Genomic DNA, 20714 nt, shown 5'->3' with positions numbered 1-20714 from the left:
CTAGATGATGATGGGCCATCATCAGAGATATGACACAAGTGCTTTCTTTGCAAAAAGAACCCCGCAAACCCAGAGATGTCAGCAGTTAATTTCCAAAGTTATTGAGCAAGTTCTTCACTGTGCAATATACTTGTAATTTAAAATTATACAAAGGTTTAGCCCTATGTGAATGAAATAATGTTTTTGATTATTGGACATTAAACTTATTCATTCTTTCATCTTCACATGCCAAATTTAATTTTCTATAGCAATGTAGTCATTTTAACAGTAGGCTAGTAACCTAACTGTATGGACATATATTGTTCATGTTTTGTATAGATAAGTGTATCTAAAATATTTAATGTCAAGACAATTGGTTTGATTTAACTGTGGATTTATTTTTCAAGATTATTCCACAATTTTCACAAATGTTCACAATTATTCTGTTATAGACAATCTTTAAGCTGACAACACATCATATCAGTTCACAATGCGTTCTGAAATTGTAGATCAGTTAAATGATTAATTCACAAGGGTCTGATGTAATGCAGCAGAGATATATAATGTAGATAGAGTGATGCAATGGGGGTAAAAACTCCAACAGAAAGTCACCACCATACTAATTAGTATATAGAATGACTGGTCTAGATACAAGAATGTGTAAATTGGGGGATACTTGGAGACAATGACAGTTAAAAGCAAAAGCAAAGTTATTTGTTTACCCAGGGTGAATGGACTAAGCTCGAGATGCTTGTTTACAGCCAGACCCTGCTCATAGAACATTTCATGGTAGGGGTTCAATGCCTTGCTCAAGGGCACTTCAGCGGTGGTAATTTTAACGTGCCGGTCCAGGGATTCGAACTGGCGACCTTCCGATGACAAGACCGCTCCGCAAACCGTTCGGCCACCGCTGCCCCAAAGTGTGTAGATTATACTGAGTGGGCCATCTGTATTTAAAATGCAAAAAAGACAGTGTGTTAGCCTACACACCATAGATGCAATATATGCATTAAAATAAAGACAAAATCACAATGTAAGTATCATCAGCGTTTTAATCAAATCACTTGGGTGTTTTTGTGGAGTCACACCGTTTACTTATTCCACCACTGAACAAACCACAGGGTAGGTGGAATGATATTTAAACAGTCTTGTTACTAATTAAAATAATTACTTTATGTGAAAATAAATATCCAACAAATGCATAAGATTATATGGTGTAATATCTGGCATGATACTGTGCAGTAACTTAGTTAGGATCAAAAGGTCACTTTAAAGAAGAGTACTGAAAGTAGTAACACCTCCCCTTTGTCTTGGAGTGGTGAAAACCCTCCTCACAGCTCTCCTCCAGTTAACTGCAGTCAGGCTCCATTTCAATGTGAAAGGCTCATAACCAAAGACACCTAGATGATGATGGGCCATCATCAGAGATATGTTCATAGACACAAGTGCTGTCTTTGCAAAAAAAACCCCGCAAACCCAGAGATGTCAGCAGTTAATTTAAGTTATTGAGCAAGTTCTTCACTGTGCAATATAATTGTAATTTAAAATTATAAAAAGGTTTAGCCCTATGTGAATTAAATAATGTTTTTGATTATTGGACATTAAACTTCTTCATTCTTTCATCTTCACATGCCAAATTCACAATTTTCTATAGCAATGTAGTCATTTTAACAAGGCTAGTAACCTAACTGTATGGACATATATTGTTCATGTTTTGTATAGATAAGTGTATCTCAAATATTTAATGTCAAGACAATTGTTTTGATTTAACAACAGTGTGTGTGTGTGTGTGTGTGTGTGTGTGTGTGTGTGTGTGTGTGTGTGTGTGTGTAGGATTGATTTATTTTACTAAATATACGCAAGTCAAAAGAAAATATAATAGTAGGAGTTGCTGTAACTGAAACCCATGGAATTTTAATAAGGACAGCTACAAAGAAATAACAATACACCATTTGAAACAATGGATGTAATAGCCTACTCTCCCACAAGGGAACAGTTTAAATCCAGTGTATGCAACCTTGTGAAATTCTAAATAATTTGATGGACTAAAAGCTTCTCCACACACAATGCAATGAATTTCTCTCTGAATGTGAATTATCTGGTGTATTTTGGACATTATGGGGAAGTGAATATTTTGGACATTATGGGGAAGTGAATATGGGGAAGTGTAGAATAAAGCTTAATGAAAACCATATGAGCCCAAATGTTTAATGTGTAATCCTGTTGCAAACTTGCAATTAATCCAATCATAGACCTTCATGTTCAGTTTCTACAAGAACATGGAGCACATTATGAAATGGGACCCATGTGATCGTAGAAACTGAATTTGAACAGGATTGCTTCTTCCAAGCGTGGCCTAAAAATAAAATGTGTGTCTGAACAAGTGTGAAGTTAATCTAAATCTAATTTACAGAAACTCTGCAGGTCAAATGACAGTAAAACAAAGGATACGATTGAGAATGAAGTTGAATATTGAGACTTTTATTTCTATCTGCAGCATAATGCTGGTGTGACATGTTCAGTATGTAACAGCAGTATCATAATAATGAAACATGTAGCGTCAGATGTAATGAAGCCGAAATAAATAATTAAATAATGTAGATAGATTGATGCAATGGGTGAAAAAAAGAGGCTCTAACAGACTCCAACACAGTCACCACTCACCACTATACTTTTCGGTTTTAACAATTTCTCTGAAAGACCCAGTGAATAAGAAATACCCCAAAAAAGAACAGGTCATTTAAACAGTAGGATATACAAGTTTACGTGTAATTAAAAAATTGAAAAAAGATCATCACTTTACGTGGATGTGCTAAGCTCTTGTCATAATGTAAACACTAGGGTTTCTCTCCAGTGTGAATTCTCTGGTGTGTTTTAAGGTTGGCCAATTGAGTGAAGTGTTGTCCACACTGATCACATCCATATGGTTTCTCTCCAGTGTGGATTATATGGTGTCTTTTAAGGTAGGCCAATTGAGTGAAGTGTTGTCCACACTGATCACATCCATAGGGGTTCTCTCCAGTGTGGATTCTATGGTGTATTTTAAGTTTGGACATTTCAGAGAAGTGTTGTCCACACTGATCACATCCATAGGGTTTTTCTCCAGTGTGGATTCTATGGTGTATTTTAAGGTTGGACATTCGAGAAAAGTGTTGTCCACAATAATCACATCCATAGGGTTTCTCTCCAGTATGAATTCTCTGGTGTGTTTTAAGGCTGGACATTTCAGAGAAGTGTTGTCCACACTGATCACATCCATAGGGTTTCTCTCCAGTGTGAATTCTCTGGTGTCTTTTAAGGCTGGACATTTCAGAGAAGTGTTGTCCACACTGATCACATCCATAGGGTTTCTCTCCAGTGTGAATTATCTGGTGTCTTTTAAGGCTGGACATTTCAGAGAAGTGTTGTCCACACTGATCACATCCATAGGGTTTCTCACCAGTGTGAATTTTCTGGTGTGTTTTAAGGCTGGACATTTGAGAGAAGTGCTGTCCACACTGATCACATACATAGGGTTTCTCTCCAGTATGAATTCTCTGGTGGCTTTTAAGGCTGGACATTTCAGAGAAGTGTTGTCCACACTGATCACATCCATAGGGTTTCTCTCCAGTGTGAATTTTCTGGTGTCTTTTAAGGTTGATAAATTGAGAGAACTTTTGTCCACATTGATCACATCCATAGGGTTTTTCTCCAGTGTGAATTCTCTGGTGGATTTTAAGGGTAGACATTCGAGAGAAGTGTTGTCCACACTGATCACATCCATAGGGTTTCTCTCCAGTGTGAATTCTCTGGTGTGTTTTAAGGCTGGACATGTTAGGGAAGTGTTTTCCACACTGATCACAGCAATGCTGTTTTTTCTTTGTCAAGCTTCTTTGTTCATCCACCTCTGGTAGGTCAGGGCAGTCAGACTGATGATGCGACACTGGATTCGAAACAAATACAAAATAAAGATTGTTGATAAATTGATAGGTAGACTAAAAAAGTAATCGTTGTGCAACAAATCCCTGTCGTGTACCTAACTTAAAATGGCCTTAACAACATGGCATGACTAAACTATAGGGATTAAGTGATTACTTAATCCTTAAGTAAAAAACACACAAAAAATGATCTACAACAAATCTACTAATAATAAGATCATAATACAATTACTATTGAGAATATTGATGGAATAAAAACAGTAGGAGTGAAAAGGGAGGTTGAGTAACATACCAAGGTCTTTGGGTTCCTCCTGTTCAGCAGAAATGTCCCTGGTGGGTTTGAGAGAGTTCATCTTCACCTGAAGTCCACAGTCAGATGTGACCAGAAATGATCCTGGAGGAGTTGTGGAGAAATGACACAGACCAAGTCTTCTTATACCAGAGAGCCACTAACTGCTTTGAATGATTGACTAAGAGAACAATAGAACCATCTCTCCACTAATCACAGTCTAACATACTGTCCTCCACCCCCCCTCCTCCCCACAGATATACTTACTCAATGGATCCAAAGTGGTCACACAATAAAAAGTATGGTAAGCATTTAAGATTAGACCAAGGACTGAGAAACTGTGATTTGTGTATTTGTTTACGGCTAGATTTGATTTTATAATGTGAATTTGTTTTGTATTCATTTTGTGTTTTATTATTCTGTTTTTTTATTTTAATTTAATTTGTATTTATAGTTGTACATCTGTATTGTATTTTCTTTATCCAGGACCCCAGGAAGACTAGAGGCTTATGCATGTGTCTCTAATGGGGATCCTTTATTAAACATAAACATACAATAAAGCAGCAATAGTAACAATGCCTATAATGTACCTCTAACATGTGTGTTAGAGGTACATTGGTGTTGTTATGATCTACTAAATTATATGTCATGTTACTGACTGGAATTGTCATGAACAAACTGGACTCCTAGCCTACACACCATAGATACAATATATGTATTAAAATAAAGACAAAATTACAATGTAAGTCTCATCAGCAATTTAATCAAATTGAATGTTTTGCTTGAATTACTTGTAACTTGGGTATTTTTGTGGAGTCACACAACGGTGTGAATAAGTAAACGTACTTATTCCACCACTGAACAAACCACAGGGTAGGTGGAATGATATTTAAACAGTCTTGTTACTAATTAAAATAATTACTTTATGTGAAAATAAATAGCGAACAAATGCATAAGATTATAAGGTGTATTATCTGGCATGATACTGTGCAGTAACTTAGTTAGGATCCTACTCCAATGTATTCTCAAAAGGTCACTTTAAAGAAGAGTGCAGCCTGAAAGTAGTAACACCTCCCCTTTGTCTTGGAGTGGTGAAAACCCTCCTCACAGCTCTCCTCCAGTTAACTGCAGTCAGGCTCCATTTCAATGTGAAAGGCTCTTACCAAAGACACCTAGATGATGATGGGCCATCATCAGAGATATGTTCATTGCATTGACACAAGTTTCAATGTGCTTTTCTTTGCCAAATTAAAATTATAAAAAATGTTTAGCCATAATGTGAATGAAATCATGTTTTTGATATTGGAGATTAAACTTCATCATTTCATCTTCACATGCCAAATTCACAATTGCACATTTTTACAGTCTATAGCAATGTAGTCATTTTAACAGTAGGCTAGTAACCTGTGGGTGTAGGATTGATTTATTTTACTAAACAGTAGGAGTGAAAAGGGAGGTTGTGAGGCTATGAGGAGGGAAAACCCTCCTCACAGCTCTCCTCCAGTTAACTGCAGTCAGGCTCCATTTCAATGTGAAAGGCTCACAACCAAAGACACCTAGATGATGATGGTCCATCATCAGAGATATGTTCATAGACACAAGTTTCAATGTGCTTTTCTTTGCCAAAAAACGCAAACCCAGCAGTTAATTTCCAACGTTATTGATCAAGTTCTTCACTGTGCAATATCATTGTCATTTAAAATTATTAAAAAAAAGTTTAGCCATATGTGAATGAAATCATGTTTTTGATATTGGACATTAAACTTCATCTTCACATGCCAAATTCACAATTGCACATTTTTACAGTCTATAGCAATGTAGTCATTTTAACAGTAGGCTAGTAACCTAACTGTATGGACATACATTTTCATACTTTGTATAGACAAGTGTATCTCAAATATTTAATGTCAAGACAATTGTTTTGATTTAACAACAGTGTGTGTGTGTGTGTGTGTGTGTGTGTGTGTGTGTGTGTGTGTGTGTGTGTGGCAGCGGTGGCCGAACGGATTGCGGAGCGGTCTTGATACCGGAAGGTCGCCAGTTCGAAATTACCACCGCTGAAGTGCCCTTGAACAAGGCATTGAACCACTACGATTAAATGTTCTATGAGCAGGGCCTGGCTGGAAACAAGTTCTTGAGCTTAGCCCAGATACCCTGGGTAAATATAGTAATCATTTCATTTCAGTGTGTGTGTGTGTGTGTGTGTGAGAGTGTGGGATTGATTTATTTTACTAAATATACGCAAGTCAAAAGAAAATATAATAGTAGGAGTTGCTGTAACTGAAACCCATGGAATTATTATAAGGACAGCTACAAAGAAATAACAATACACCATTTGAAACAATGGATGTAATAGCCTACTCTCCCACAAGGGAGAGTAGTTTAAATCCAGTGTATGCAACCTTGTGAAATTCTAAATAATTTGATGACTAAAATCTTCTCCACACACATTGCAATGAATTTCTCTCTGAATGTGAATTATCTGGTGTTTTTTGGACATTATGGGGAAGTGAATATGGGGAAGTGTAGAATAAAGCTTAATGAAAACCATATGAGCCCAAATGTTTAATGTGTAATCCTGTTGCAAACTTGCAATGAATCCAATCATAGACCTTCATGTTCAGTTTCTACAAGAACATGGAGCACATTATGAAATGGGACCCATGTTCTCGTAGAAACTGAATTTGAACAGGATTGCTTCTTCCAAGCATGGCCTAAAAAATAAATGTGTGTCTGAACAAGTGTGAACAAAGTTAATCTAAATCTGATTTACAGAAACTCTGCAGGTCAAATGACAGTAAAACAAAGGATACGATTGAGAATGAAGTTGAATATTGAGACTTTTATTTCTATCTGCAGCATAATGTTGGTGTGACATGTTCAGTATGCAGTATAACAGCAGTATCATAATAATGAAACATGTAGCGTCAGATGTAATGAAGCCGAAATAAACCATTCAATAATGTAGATAGATTTAGGGTTACCATATTCTGAATGACCAAAAAGAGGACACATGCGCGTGTGCATGTGCGCGTGCATGTGCACGTGCGCATCGTGCGTGTGCATGTGTCGTGCGTGCGCGGTCCTGTTTTGGTTAGGGTTAAAATAATCTATAACATGTCAAAATAATCTATAACAAAAACAAATGGTATGCTCCTAAATGTAATCAAATATGCTCTATATTACAGTGGCTCTCAAAGGTGTGATCCAGGGACCCTCATGGTTCCTTGAAGGGGTTCCAAATGGACCCATTATAGGTCTAACTCTGAGAGTGTAACACATGGACCCAAATGGACCCTTACAGGTCTGTAACTCTGATAGTGTACAAATGGAACCAAATGGACCCTTACATGTCTGTAACTCTGAGAGTGTACAAATGGAACCAAATGGACCCTTACAGGTATGTAACTCTGAGAGTGTACAAATGGAACCAAATGGACCCTTACAGGTATGTAACTCTGAGAGTTTAACTAGTACAAATGGAACCAAATGGACCCTTTAATTAGTTTAATAACTTTTAACTCTGATGCTGTACAATGGAGTTTTACTCTCAGTTATGGGGGTCCTTGAAATTAAAAGGTTTGAGAACCTGTATGCAATGGCTTCTCTTATAAAAAGAGAGACCAGCCTATTCTCCAAACCATCATATTATCTTATGCGTTGCTTGGTTGTACAAAATAATATTGGGTCAATTTAATTTGCAGAAGGACTCACCTCGCGCACAGCTGCCTTGTCTGTGTTGTTGACATGGGCTTGCAGGAAAACTTTTATTTGTGACAGACACATAGTTCCTTTGCAGACAATACAATCTGCTTCTCATTGGTCAGTCACAAAGGTAAGAAAACAGTAGCATACTTTTTCTGCATGTCAATGATGAGATAGTTCTTTTGCAATTCAAGCTTTCCTCACGGAGAGCAAGAGACAACAGTCTATGCAGCGCTGCAACAGCGGAGCAGCAGCGAGCCTTTCTCTGATCTGCTATCGGGACCAGTGCTGTCAGCGCGCATGCAGTTATGAATAATACACATTCAGGGGTTCGGGCTGAAAGTCCGCCTCCCACAGTGTTTTTCCACTACGAACCATTGAACGTGCATTGTAATACACTTTGGTCTGAATGGTCTGTGAGTGTAGATGCGTGTAAAACCCCGGACATTTGAAGGAATTTATAAACCCCCCCCGGACAGCCCCCCAAAAGAGGACGTATGGTAAGCCTAGATAGATTGATGCAATGGGTGAAAAAAGAGGCTCTAACAGACTCCAACACAAAGTCACCACTATACTTTTCGGTTTTAACAATTTCTCTGAAAGACCCAGTGAATAAGAAATACCCCAAAAAAGAACAGGTAATTTAAACAGTAGGATATACAAGTTTACGTGTAATTAAAAAATTGAAAAAAGATCATCATACAACACTTTACGTGGATGTGCTAAGCTCTTGTCAAAATGTAAACACTAGGGTTTCTCTCCAGTGTGAATTCTCTGGTGTGTTTTAAGGTGGGCCAATTGAGTGAAGTGTTGTCCACACTGATCACATCCATATGGTTTCTCTCCAGTGTGGATTCTATGGTGTCTTTTAAGATTGTACATTTCAGATAAGTATTGTCCACACTGATCACATCCATAGCTAGGGTTTCTCTCCAGTGTGGATTCTATGGTGTATTTTAAGGCTGGACATTCGAGAGAAGTGTTGTCCACAATGATCACATCCATAGGGTTTCTCTCCAGTATGAATTCTCTGGTGTTTTTTAAGGCTGGACATTAGAGAGAAGTGTTTTCCACATTGATCACATCCATAGGGTTTTTCTCCAGTGTGAATTTTCTGGTGTGTTTTAAGTCCTGTCCACACTGATCACATGCATAGGGTTTCTCTCCAGTGTCGTCTCAGTGTAGCTCTCACCATGGCAAGACGTGTTTTTTCTAGCTCCTGCGCGTCTGACTCAAAGTCACGGATTTTTCCACATTTTCTCTTCCTCCTCCTATGGTGTACGGATTCCTATCTTAATATACCAAGGGGATTACATCGAGGTGAAATGGAGAAAAACAAAACCGTAATAGAGGATTTTCAACCGGATTCTCACAGCGACTTTTACCTGGTCAGTGAAGAAGTCAACGGGATCAATGGAAAACGGCCTGGATACGGCTTAGCAGCTATTCAATCCCTTCTAGCCCAAAGAGACAAACTCCAGATTAACAAAGGGAAGAGATCTTTCTTTCTCATTATTTTGTTACTGTCTGGCGACATCGAGATTAACCCTGGTCCCGTGAACACACGACAAATGGCAAGGCTGCTCCGGAGTGAACAAGAAACCGGAGAGAACAAAGGAATCCCCATCGACTCAACAACACCAATGCCGACCAGCCAGGCGACGACCAACAACAACAACAACACCGCTAGCATCCTTCCTCAGCCAACCTGCACACCCATGCTGGATATACACGCTGATGTCCCGGCTGTGAATACTACATTCGCAAGAGCCGAGCGCGTCCCAGACAACAGCAGGCGGAATGATCCTACATCGGCGGCAGTCGAGGCAAAAGACACGGACAACACCACCATCTACAGGCGTGAAGAGTCTCCACATCCAACCAAGGGGGACAAAGCGGCTGGAGACGGACACCGTGATACTTTACCTGCTATTTCTGCTGTTTCTCCGGTCGACACCATGGCTCAATCGGCCCCACCAGCGCCCTCAACAAACCTGGACGAGGGACCCCATCCCCCACTCCCGCCACCCCACGACGACCCCCACGCACCCCCCACCCTCCCCCCACGGCACCCCGCGGCTTCTACAGACATCAACAATGGCCCTCCGCTCCCCTATTTCGCCATGGAGGAGATAAGCACCATAGTCAGAGCCAACGGACTTCATATCTTTCACCTGAATGTCAACAGCCTTGGACCCAAAATGGCTGAAATCAGGCATATGTTTCAATGCGGTAAGGCGAACATCATTAGCTTCTCTGAAACCAAACTTGATGAGTCAACCAAAGACCCAGAAGTTGAAATAGAGAACTATTCTTTGATCAGAAACGACAGAAACAGGCATGGTGGTGGCGTGTGTATGTATATTCACAAAGACACTGAATATGTTACTCGTACTGACTTACAGCATGATGAAATTGAAACTGTGTGGGTTGAATTAATTTTCAAAAAAGCTAAATCAGTATTAGTGGGCACCGTCTACAGACCGCCTGACCAACATGGGTTCTATGATATACTTGAGGGGTGCTTAGCTGAGGAGGAATGTGTAGAGAAAATCCTGATTGGCGACTACAATACAGACATGCAACGAAAGGAAGCACCTGTGTTTAAGTCATTCAGTAAGTTCTGTGATCTACATAGTGTCAGTCAGCTAATTACCCAACCCACTAGAGTGTGTGATTCTACTCAAACTGTCATTGATCTCATTCTGTCCTCGGACAAATCCAGAATCTCCAAGAAAGGGGTTATTGTATGTGGGCTTAGTGATCATTTTATGATATTCTGTACCCGCAAAATACAAAAACTTAAGACCGGCTGCCACAAAACAGTCATATCAAGGGACCTCAAAACCTACTCTAGTGAGGTCTTTAACCAAGTATTGGAGAGTCTGGATTGGTCCGATGAGCTTAAAAGCACACATGTCGAAGAAGCTTGGCTTGGCTTCAAAACCAAATTTACATCAGTACTGAACAACATGGCTCCTTTGAGAACCACCAGGGGCAAAACCCGCTCGGAACCATGGATGAATTCGGACATACTGGCTGCAATGAAAGCCAGAGACAAAAAATGCTCTGAAGTTCTAAAATGCAAGTCAAAGCTAGCCAAGCGCTTCGACAGTGTTCGCCAAGCTCGTTTGAACAACCTAAATACACAACGAATCAAACTACGAAACAGTGTAACTGCCATGACCAAATCAGCTAAAAGTAACTTCATTAATGATAAAGCTGAGGAAAACAAAAACAATCCTCATGAGCTCTGGAAGCTACTAAACAATCAACTAAGCTATGGTCAGAAACTAAAAACCAGATTTTCGAACATAAACATCAAATCTGACAACACTCTCATCACTGACAACCTTGATGTGGCCAACTACTTGAATATCTTCTTTACAAACATATCAACAACTCTGGTTAACAAACTGCCCTCCCACTCTGGGCTCTTTGGTGTAGAGCACATTACAACCTTCTACAAAAACCTAGGTGTTTGTAAAGACGATTTTAAACTAGTTATGGTAACAACTGATGAGGTAATAAATAAACTGAGTGCCCTCCAACCCCACAAGGCCACAGGCCATGACAACATTCCCTCCAAATTTCTCAGAGACTCAGCCATCTCTATAGCTCCAATCATCACCCACATAGTAAACCTCTCCATCAAACAGGGACAGGTCCCCCAAGATTTCAAACTGGCCAAAGTAACCCCCTTGCACAAGAAAGGGAGTAAATTAGACCCCGGCAACTACCGCCCTATTTCTATTCTTAGTTCCATCTCGAAAGTGATGGAAAAAATAGTCTATGAACAGGTTGAAAAGTATCTTGCCACTAATAAATTATTGTACGAGTTCCAATCTGGCTTCAGAACATCCCACTCCACTGACACATGCCTCCTCTATTTGAGCGACCACATCAAACAAGAGGTGGACGCTGGCAAATACTGCGGCATGGTCATGCTGGACCTCCAAAAGGCTTTTGACACCGTGAACCACTCCATACTGGTTAACAAGCTAAAAGCAATTGGTTTCGATAGCACATCAGTGAGCTGGATGCAATCCTACCTGGAGGGGAGAGAACAGATGGTGGAAGTGAACGGAACACTGTCCCCCCCCCTCCCAGTGAGCTGTGGCGTTCCACAAGGAAGCATACTAGGGCCTCTACTGTTCCTAATATATGTAAACGACATGACTTCAGCCTGTGACTGCAACTTGTTCCTGTTCGCAGATGACTCAGCACTGCTGGTCTCGGACAGGGACAAACTGCAGGTTGAAAATGCCCTCAGCTCTGAACTCGGTAGAATCTGCACCTGGCTCGCTGATAACAAACTATCTTTACACCTGGGAAAAACTGAATCCATTCTCTTTGGCTCTATTAGTAATCTCAGCAAGGCAAATGGCTTCTTGGTTAGAGTGGGTGACAATGTTATCACACGTAAAGATGAAATTACCTACCTAGGTTCCATCCTGGAGGCTAATCTTTCCGGTGATAAAATGGCCACCAACGTAATCAAAAAAGTCAACCATAGAACAAGATTCCTCTACAGGATCTCCTCACTGGTCAACAAAAACACCTTGAAGACCTTAACAGGAGCCCTTGTACAGGGTTTCTTTGACTATGCATGCACCTCCTGGTACCACAGCACCTCAAAGGCCCTTAAAACCAGGCTCCAGACTTCCCAAAACAAACTGGTCAGGCTCCTACTTGATCTAGCCCCCCGAACCCACCTCACCCCTGCCCACTTCGACAGGCTGGAATGGCTTAGGGTCGACGACAGAGTACAGCATCTTGCAATGGGTCTGGTCCACAAGATTCGATACACCACCAAGATACCCATGTACCTGTCTAGATACTTCCTTAATGTTAACGAAGTCCACACCCACAACACCAGAGGGAGTGCAACGAACCACGTACAACCCAGATTCGGCACAAACAAGGGACTAAATTCTTTTCGCTCCTATGCCACCAAAATGTGGAACGCCCTACCAACTGTCATTAAGACATGCGAATCCCTTGACTCCTTCAAAACCGCTCTCAAAGGGCACCTACGGATGGCTGCAATTCGAAACTGGCCCCCGTAAAATCTGAATCCCCCCCCCCCCCGCCCCCCCCTTTTTTCCCCTCACTGTATATATTTCTTTTCCCTTTTTACCTCCTTTTTGATGAATTCTTTTTTGATGAATTCCTGTTCTGTCTATAGAAGTGTCTATTTGTACGTCTCTAAATGTTTTGATGATTTGAACATGGTGGACCCTGTTGGAAACAAGTGTAATGCTTAATTGGGTCGTCCACTCACAGTTAACAGCATTTGTATTGAGTTTGTGCTTGAAATGTACTGTAATTCTGCAAACTGTTAATAAATTCTTCAATCAATCAATCAATCAATGAATTCTCTGGTGTTTTTTAAGGCTGGACATTAGAGAGAAGTGTTTTCCACATTGATCACATCCATAGGGTTTAACTTTAACAACAACCAGACAGTAGAGAAGAGATGGCGAGTCACGACGAACAATCCGACAAGATGGCTTTCACAAATTGGCGGTACAAGCACTACTTCACCTTTATTGAAAGGAAAGAATGTTTACGTGAAGTGCACATTGTGTGCCGGGGGTAAGCGTTTGTCCACGTCTGTCCAAAGCAACTCCAATTTGCAAAAGCATCTCTCCTTGACACATGCTTCCACTAAACTAGTGGCCAACACTAACACCGGTGATGATGACGCCGCCACAGATGGACAGGGTGCCACGCCGTCCAAGCAGCAAAAGCTGGATTTGACTCATCCACAAAGACACACAGACTGAACTAAACGGTATGATAGGCAGGTATGTAATTGAGAACGATATCAACAGTTGAGTCCGACTCCTTCAGAGCCATCATAGCTAAAATACCTACGAGAGGGGGGGCCAGTACGCCAGACAGAAAGACGTTCTCAAAATACTTAAGACGCAGAGTATGTCAAAATGAACGCAGAGCTCAAACAAAGTTTTGACGAGTTGGACTTTGTGTCTACTACTGCAGACATTTGGACTGCACATAATAAAAGTTATCTTGGCGTAACTGCGCACTGGATACATCCACACAGTCTGGAACGAAGGAAAGCAGCCCTAGCATGCAGACGGTTCAAGGGCCGTCATACCCATGACAGCATTGCAACCGATCTAGACAATATTCATTCCTCATTTGGTATTTCCCACAAAATAACAGCTACCGTCACGGACAATGGTTCTAATTTTGTTAAAGCCTTTAAAGTCTACCAGCCAGTTGTTGAGGAATAGGATGACTCTGGCGATGATGAAGATGAGGTGACTTTTATGAATGTTACTGATGTCTTAAACAGTGGTGATGCTGATGATGATGTTGTGATCACCTTGCCACCGCATCATAGATGTGCATCGCACACGTTAAACCTGATTTCATGTTCTGATGTTGAAAAGTGGCTACAGTCAAAACCAGAAGTGAAAGCTACCTACATAAGTGCAACAGCAAAATGCACAGGGTTGTGGAACAAGGCTAGCCGTTCCACAGTGGCTGCAGAGACTGTTGAGAATGTCATAGCAAAGAAGCTGCTTGTTCCTTCCACCACCAGATGGAACTCATTATATGATGCCGTAGCTCGAATCTGCGAGATCCCTATGACTGAGCTGAACACCCTCTCCTCCAAGTTCGGGGTGAAAGCAATCACAGAACGGGAGCATCTGATCCTCAGGGAGTATTGTGCGGTCATGAAGCCACTGACAAAAGCCTTAGACATTCTCCAGGGCAAAGATAACTGTTTCCATGGCACACTCCTACCCACACTGGAGAACAGTGTGTGAGAGAGTGAGTCAGTATAATAATGTCACTTGCATCATGGTTCATTTCAGGCAATCAAAACCAGATTTGCGGTGGTGCTGGAAAGCGAGAGTGCCATCTTGGCTGCTGTGACCCTACCCAGGTTTAAACTACGCTGGCTGCGGACACAGGACAGGAAGGACAAGGCCAAGGCAAGTCTGGTGGCAGAGTGCCGGAAAGTCCAACATGAAGTCCCACTACCAGGTAGTCCCCACAGGAATCCGCGATTCCGCGATCGCGGAATTTACCGCAGAAATCAAAGCAGTCCGCAGAAATAAAAGCAGGCCGCGGAATACAGGGCGACCTGCAGAATATTACATTTTCCATGTAGTTTTCATCCCGGCCGCTAGATGCCGCTGTCAGATAGATGGGAATCACATAAGAGGAGCCTGTCTCACAAAAAAAAACTAGTAAGTTAGGAAACATTACCGCTGCCGAAAGAGCAAAAAGTTATAAAGATTTCCATGAGGATGGAGGGAAGCTGTTTTGCACTACCTGCAACAAGGTACTCGACCACAGAAGAAACTCTACTATCACAGACCACTTGAAAAGTGACACCCATTTAAAGCGAAAAAAAGAGACTGTCGCAGACGTTGCTTTAAAACGACAAAAAACCATCACCACTACAATCGCCAGCAAAACCGGGGCTGCGTTGGAGAGAGAAAAGGTAGGCTATATTTCTTCTTGACGTGTGTGTGTGTGTGTGTGTGTGTGTGTGTGTGTGTGTGTGTGTGTGTGTGTGTGTGCGCGCTCTCACACTCGCAAGTGAGAGAAAGTATTTTATTGTTAGTCTCTGATTTAACATTAATTAGTCAATGTATATAATAGGTAGGCAGATATATTTACAGTGGATTTTGATAAATCATGTTCATTCAATTACTTTACTGTACATAATCAAGTACCACAATGTCAATAAAACATTGAGTGTTCATTATGTCTAGTTTAATATATTTAATTGTATTTTATTGTATGGCATTAAATGTCAATTAATTTAATTCACAGGGCCATAATACTACATAAACTCTTAACCCAACCTGACACCTATATTCTAGTCTTCTGATTCTGAATCAAAACATATGTTATGTCAGTGGTTCTCAAACCATTTAATGTAAAGGAGCCCCACAATATGTATTTGGCTGCCTACCCCCATCTGAAAATATGTTCTTCCAGGGACCCCCCAGAAGCAAATATGAGTTACAAATAGCAGATCTACAAGTGCTTAGTGTGTAATTCGTGCCATGCTATGAGCTTGTAGATCTGCTATTTTCCAACGGCTAAAGTTTAAAAATAATGGTTAAAGTGGTTAAAAGCTATAAGGCGACACAGATGCGTCGTCAGGTCTAAATGGGTTAAGTATTCAATCAATCAAAATTATGTACAATTAATCAATGTATTGTGTTTTGCATTCTATTTTGGCAGGTTTGCACTGAATGGATCAGGGCTTGTACAGCGACTAACACACCACTATCAAGATCGGACAATCCAATGATGAGAAGTTTCCTGCTCAACAGAGTCGTTAATGGGGGAGCCATCCCTGGCCACACACAACTTCGAGATAGGTACAGCTTGCAATGCTTATAACTATTTCTGTGTATTTGATATATTAAGTTATGCATGTGTTGCTTACTGTTGTCACGATTGAGAGCGTCTGCTAAATGCATATATATTGTTTGTAAATTGTAGGTACCTGCCAGAGGTATACAGACTGGAGAAAGAAGTAATCAAGGACCTCATCAAGGACAAGCCTGTCTCAGTCATGTTTGATGAAACTCCGGATGCTGAGGGACGCTGCGTTCTCAACATCACGGTGTCTCCTCTCGTCAAAGATGAGTCGGGGAAAATCCGCAGCTACCTGGTTGACACAGTTTTCCTCGACAAATGCAACCATTCTACTGTGGCCAATGCAGCAGTCAGTGCTCTAAATGAGTTTGGAGTAAATCAGGAGGATGTCATTTCTTTTGACACTGACAATGCTGCATATATGCTGAAGGCCTACAAAACTGCCCTCAAAGCCCTCTTTCCAAATTCAATCCACGTGACATGCCTGGCGCATATCATGAATCTTATTGGGGAAGCTTTCAGGAAGCCTTTTGGAGAGGTGAACACCTTCATGAGGTATTTCTCACAGGTGTTTTTCATGGCAGGTGCAAGGAAGAGGAGATACCTGAGCTTTCTCAAAACCTCAGACACAACAGCAAAAATGGCTCCAAATCCTTGTGGCACACGATGGAACTCATGGTACAGGGCAGCAGTTTACCATGCTGAAAACTACGCCTTGTACAAGTCCTTCTTCCAAGAGGAGATGGAGGTCTGCAGGCAGACTGCCCCCAACTCACTGGAGCATCTGTATGCCATTACACAAGACGATGACATCTCTATGACACTGCAGATACACCTCAACATAATTGCTGAAAAGTCCCAGGTGCTTCTCCACCTTTGCAACCTGTTTGAAAGCAACAGGCCTGTCACAATGCAGGTGTCTGACATATTGGAAGATCTGCAGGTCACATTTGCAGCCAACAAGGAGCTAAAGGTGGAATCATGTGATCACTTCTTCGGTCCAGATGTCCCACGTGCCAAGAAGAAGGAGACCCTGGCCATATTTGAAGAGGCCTACCAACTTGCAGAAGAGAAGTTGTCCAAGTACATGGATGGTGCCCAGCCGGCCATGAAGTTCTTGAGAGACTGCAGGGTTTTCAATCCCAGATGTGTCATCTTGTTCAGCGAGGTTGAGGATCTGAGTAGCATCCCTGGTTTCCAAGATGTACCTAAGAAAGAAATCAACCTCTACTTCACAAAGTTTGGCCCAGCTGCAGTCAAGGCCTCAGTCTCTGGAAAAGTAGACACAGATCTGTTCTGGGACAGCATGCAAGAGCCACTACCACAGCTGTCCAGATTGGCAAAGCGGTACAAGGACTGTGTCACTAACTCTGCAGATGTGGAAAGGTCAAATAGCATCTACAAACTGGTGCTATCATCCAGGAGACGCTCACTGTCTGAGCACAACATCAAGGCCCTGGTGTTCCTGTACTTTAATTTCAAAGTGCAGTGTGCTCCTGAGTCAGATAGTGAGCATGATGATGATGATGAAATGCTGTAATGGCATCTGGCTCACTCTGAGGGATGGGTACTGTTGAAACCAGATTGTTTCAACTGTATTATTGAAACATCTGTTTGTTTTGTCGTGTTAAAAAAAAGAAACTGTGAAATGTATTTAGTTTTGACTGATTGCACATTTTTCTTCAGAATTTTGAATTATCTGCTGTATTTTTCTCAAACTTAGTTATTGAAACCAGTATGTTATATGAGAGACAGTCAGTTGGATGTAATCGTACACAGGCCTGCCTGCCTATCAGCTCCAGGCACTTGTCCTGTTCCTAAAAAAAAAAGAGAGAAAATAAACTGAATGAAATGTATATAGTTTTGACTGATGACACACTTTATGTCTGAATTTTGCTGTAACTGAATGTTTACATTTTATATCTGCTGTATGCAGTAATGTTTCCAAAACTTTATTGAAACCAGTATTTTATATGGGAGACAGTCCGTTGGATGTAATGTTACACAGGCACTTCTGTTCCTAAGCCTTCACCCATGTTTTGCACTTGTCAGCATTTAATTGCTGTAACTGCATGTTAATTGTTTACATGCAGTAATGCAATTTACTGTGTCCTGTTCTGTGCTACACAGTAGGCACATCATTATCTTTCTGGTTTTCCCAGTGTTCAGGGAATGAGAGAGAAAGCACTTGTATATGCACTGAAATTGCTGCAAATAATAAATCTGCCCAAGAGGGACAAAGAAAATGTTGATTATTTTATAAATGCAATGTTTCACAGTGTTTTGGTATTGCAATTCATTTTCTAAGATCATTTTGACTTCATTATTACTTAAAAAAATAGGCTTCCTTCATAACTGGTCATTTTAGGTTGTTTTTTTAATGCCCGCAGAATATGACTTTTTAAGCCGCAGAATGCCGCGGAATCAATAATTTCTCTCCGCAGAATCAGGAATGTACTCCGCGGAATCAAGACTTTTTCGCCGTGGATTCCTGTGGGGACTAACCAGGTACCAGCACACACAACCTCAGCATTGACTCAGCCAAAGAGGATGAGTTATTTGACTTTGAGGAGGAGGAGGACACCACCACTTCTACTGCTGAATGCCAAATCGCGGATTATTTCAAATCAGGGGCACAAGGGATGGACACTCTGAATAGCTTTCCACTGATAAAGCACATTTCACTCAAATACAATGCAGCCACTCCGTCCAGTGCTCCCGTAGAGCGACTGTTTAGCCTGGGAAAGCTGGTCTTCAGTCCAAAGAGGAACAGGCTTTCTGACCAGAAGTTTGAAAAGCTTCTGCTTCTTAGGTACAATCACTGGTTTAATGAGTAGGATGGTTAGATCACTGGGTTGGCTGGATAGGTGAAGGAATGCTTACCAAGGGTGTGTGTGGATGTATAGATGAATGTCTAGAAGCTAAAGTTGGATCTTAACTTTTCAGTACTGTACTATAAATGCACCTAATTTTGTTTAACTGTACTTTTGTTCATGAAGGGGTAAAAAACTAGGCTGCAGTATGTATATCTACCAGACTAGTTGTCTGAAGTTGTGAGATAGTTTGATTTATTTAATTTACGCTAGTTATACAAAAAAATTATATTGTTAAACTGTTTACTTTTGCTTAAAGAAACTTTAAGCAAAAGTTAGACAAAGCTAACTTTGTTAGACAAAGCTCTCCACCAATAGTTTCCCCTATATGATGAAACATTGTTTTAAAAAATAAATGTCGCACACATATTTTCAGTGCATATGGCAGGCCTTGTTGACGGATTTGGAAGAGATTTTGAAGGTCTTGTTCCAAAAATGAACCAGTATTTAATGTGTAAAATCCATGATGATATGATTAGAATGAATGAGCCTGGCTGGAAAGTGTCGAAGTGGGAGTGTCTAAGTGGGAGATGGCTTTGCTAAAGGTAAATATTTGATGCATTACCATGTTTTGTTCTTGCTTACTGTAAATCACTCTGGATTAAGAGCATCTGCTAAATGCCTAAATTGTAAATTGTATTCAACTTTACTACAGGTTTAAACCACAGTAAATAAAACACTACATACCTATCTTGTACAATTTTACTACAGGTTGCATCCATGCATCAAACAGTCCATGTCTCTGGTCCATCTCTGGCTGCTCCTCTGACAACGTTGAATGTCTTTTGGAGGCCATCTCTCTAGACATCTCCCTGTGGTGCTCTGTGGAAATCACCAGTAGAAAGACCTTTCATTATACTACATATTCAAATCAAACTTTACCAAGTCTATTGTCTTGTTCAGTATAAAGGAGCAGTCACTAGTTGTTCGAGTGCTAAAATAATTGTCCCCATCCTGATTTGAACATCAGGTGAACATACATTGTATATTGAATTTGTAAAAGGGAAAGAAAAGTCAAAAAGTAACACAAATAGCCAATCTACAAGATGCTCAAAACATGTGGCATCGTGAGCTTGTAAAACATGGCATAATCTTGGACATAGTTTGAATGCTGATTAATCATGATTAATACATTTTTAAACTGAGATGCATCTGATTAAAATGTTTATTCGTTTGACAGCCCTACTCAAAATGAGTAGAGCTAGTAAGTATTTCTTAAAGCAGTATTTTTTAATACCTATTCGAAAAATGTCAACAGTCATTGACCCACCAGCCTCTTCTGGTCTTTGAAGTAGCTCCTCTTGTTCATCATTAATCTGTGGAGGATGTGGTTCCTCCTGGACCAGACTGGAGCTCCTCTCCTCTTCAGGTGGAACCTCCTCTTTACACACAGGAACATGCAGAAAGTCTATGAAAAAATACAAAGAGACTATCAAGGTTTGAATCTTGTACCTCAATGCAGAGTAGTGGCTGGAAAAAGTATCAACAGATTACTTTTTGGCCACATTTTCCAAAATTCAACTTTGATGGTGCGCTGACTGCGCTCTGTGCTGTAAATCAGAGGTTCCCAAA

General features: G+C 40.7%; 1 protein-coding gene across 1 annotated transcript in view; it reads right to left on the bottom strand.

Moving 5' to 3' along the window:
• Positions 1 to 438: 438 nt before the first annotated feature.
• Positions 439 to 20714, bottom strand: part of LOC306919376 (uncharacterized protein) — a gene marked incomplete at its 3' end in the record, with an annotated part of 31596 nt that continues 11320 nt past the window's right edge. Inside the window, exons 3-7 of the mRNA XM_079532166.1 lie at positions 20413 to 20550; positions 19830 to 19964; positions 4189 to 4290; positions 3653 to 3901; positions 439 to 443 (exon numbers count right to left, since the gene is read on the bottom strand). Of these exons, the coding sequence (XP_079388292.1) occupies positions 439 to 443; positions 3653 to 3901; positions 4189 to 4290; positions 19830 to 19964; positions 20413 to 20550 (629 nt within the window). The remainder of the gene's footprint in view (positions 444 to 3652; positions 3902 to 4188; positions 4291 to 19829; positions 19965 to 20412; positions 20551 to 20714) is intronic.

This window comes from Electrona antarctica (assembly GCF_951216825.1).
Source record: "Electrona antarctica genome assembly, contig: scaffold_25, whole genome shotgun sequence".
NCBI classification, from domain to species: Eukaryota; Metazoa; Chordata; class Actinopteri; order Myctophiformes; family Myctophidae; genus Electrona; species Electrona antarctica.
This window is presented reverse-complemented; position numbering and strand designations above follow the sequence as displayed.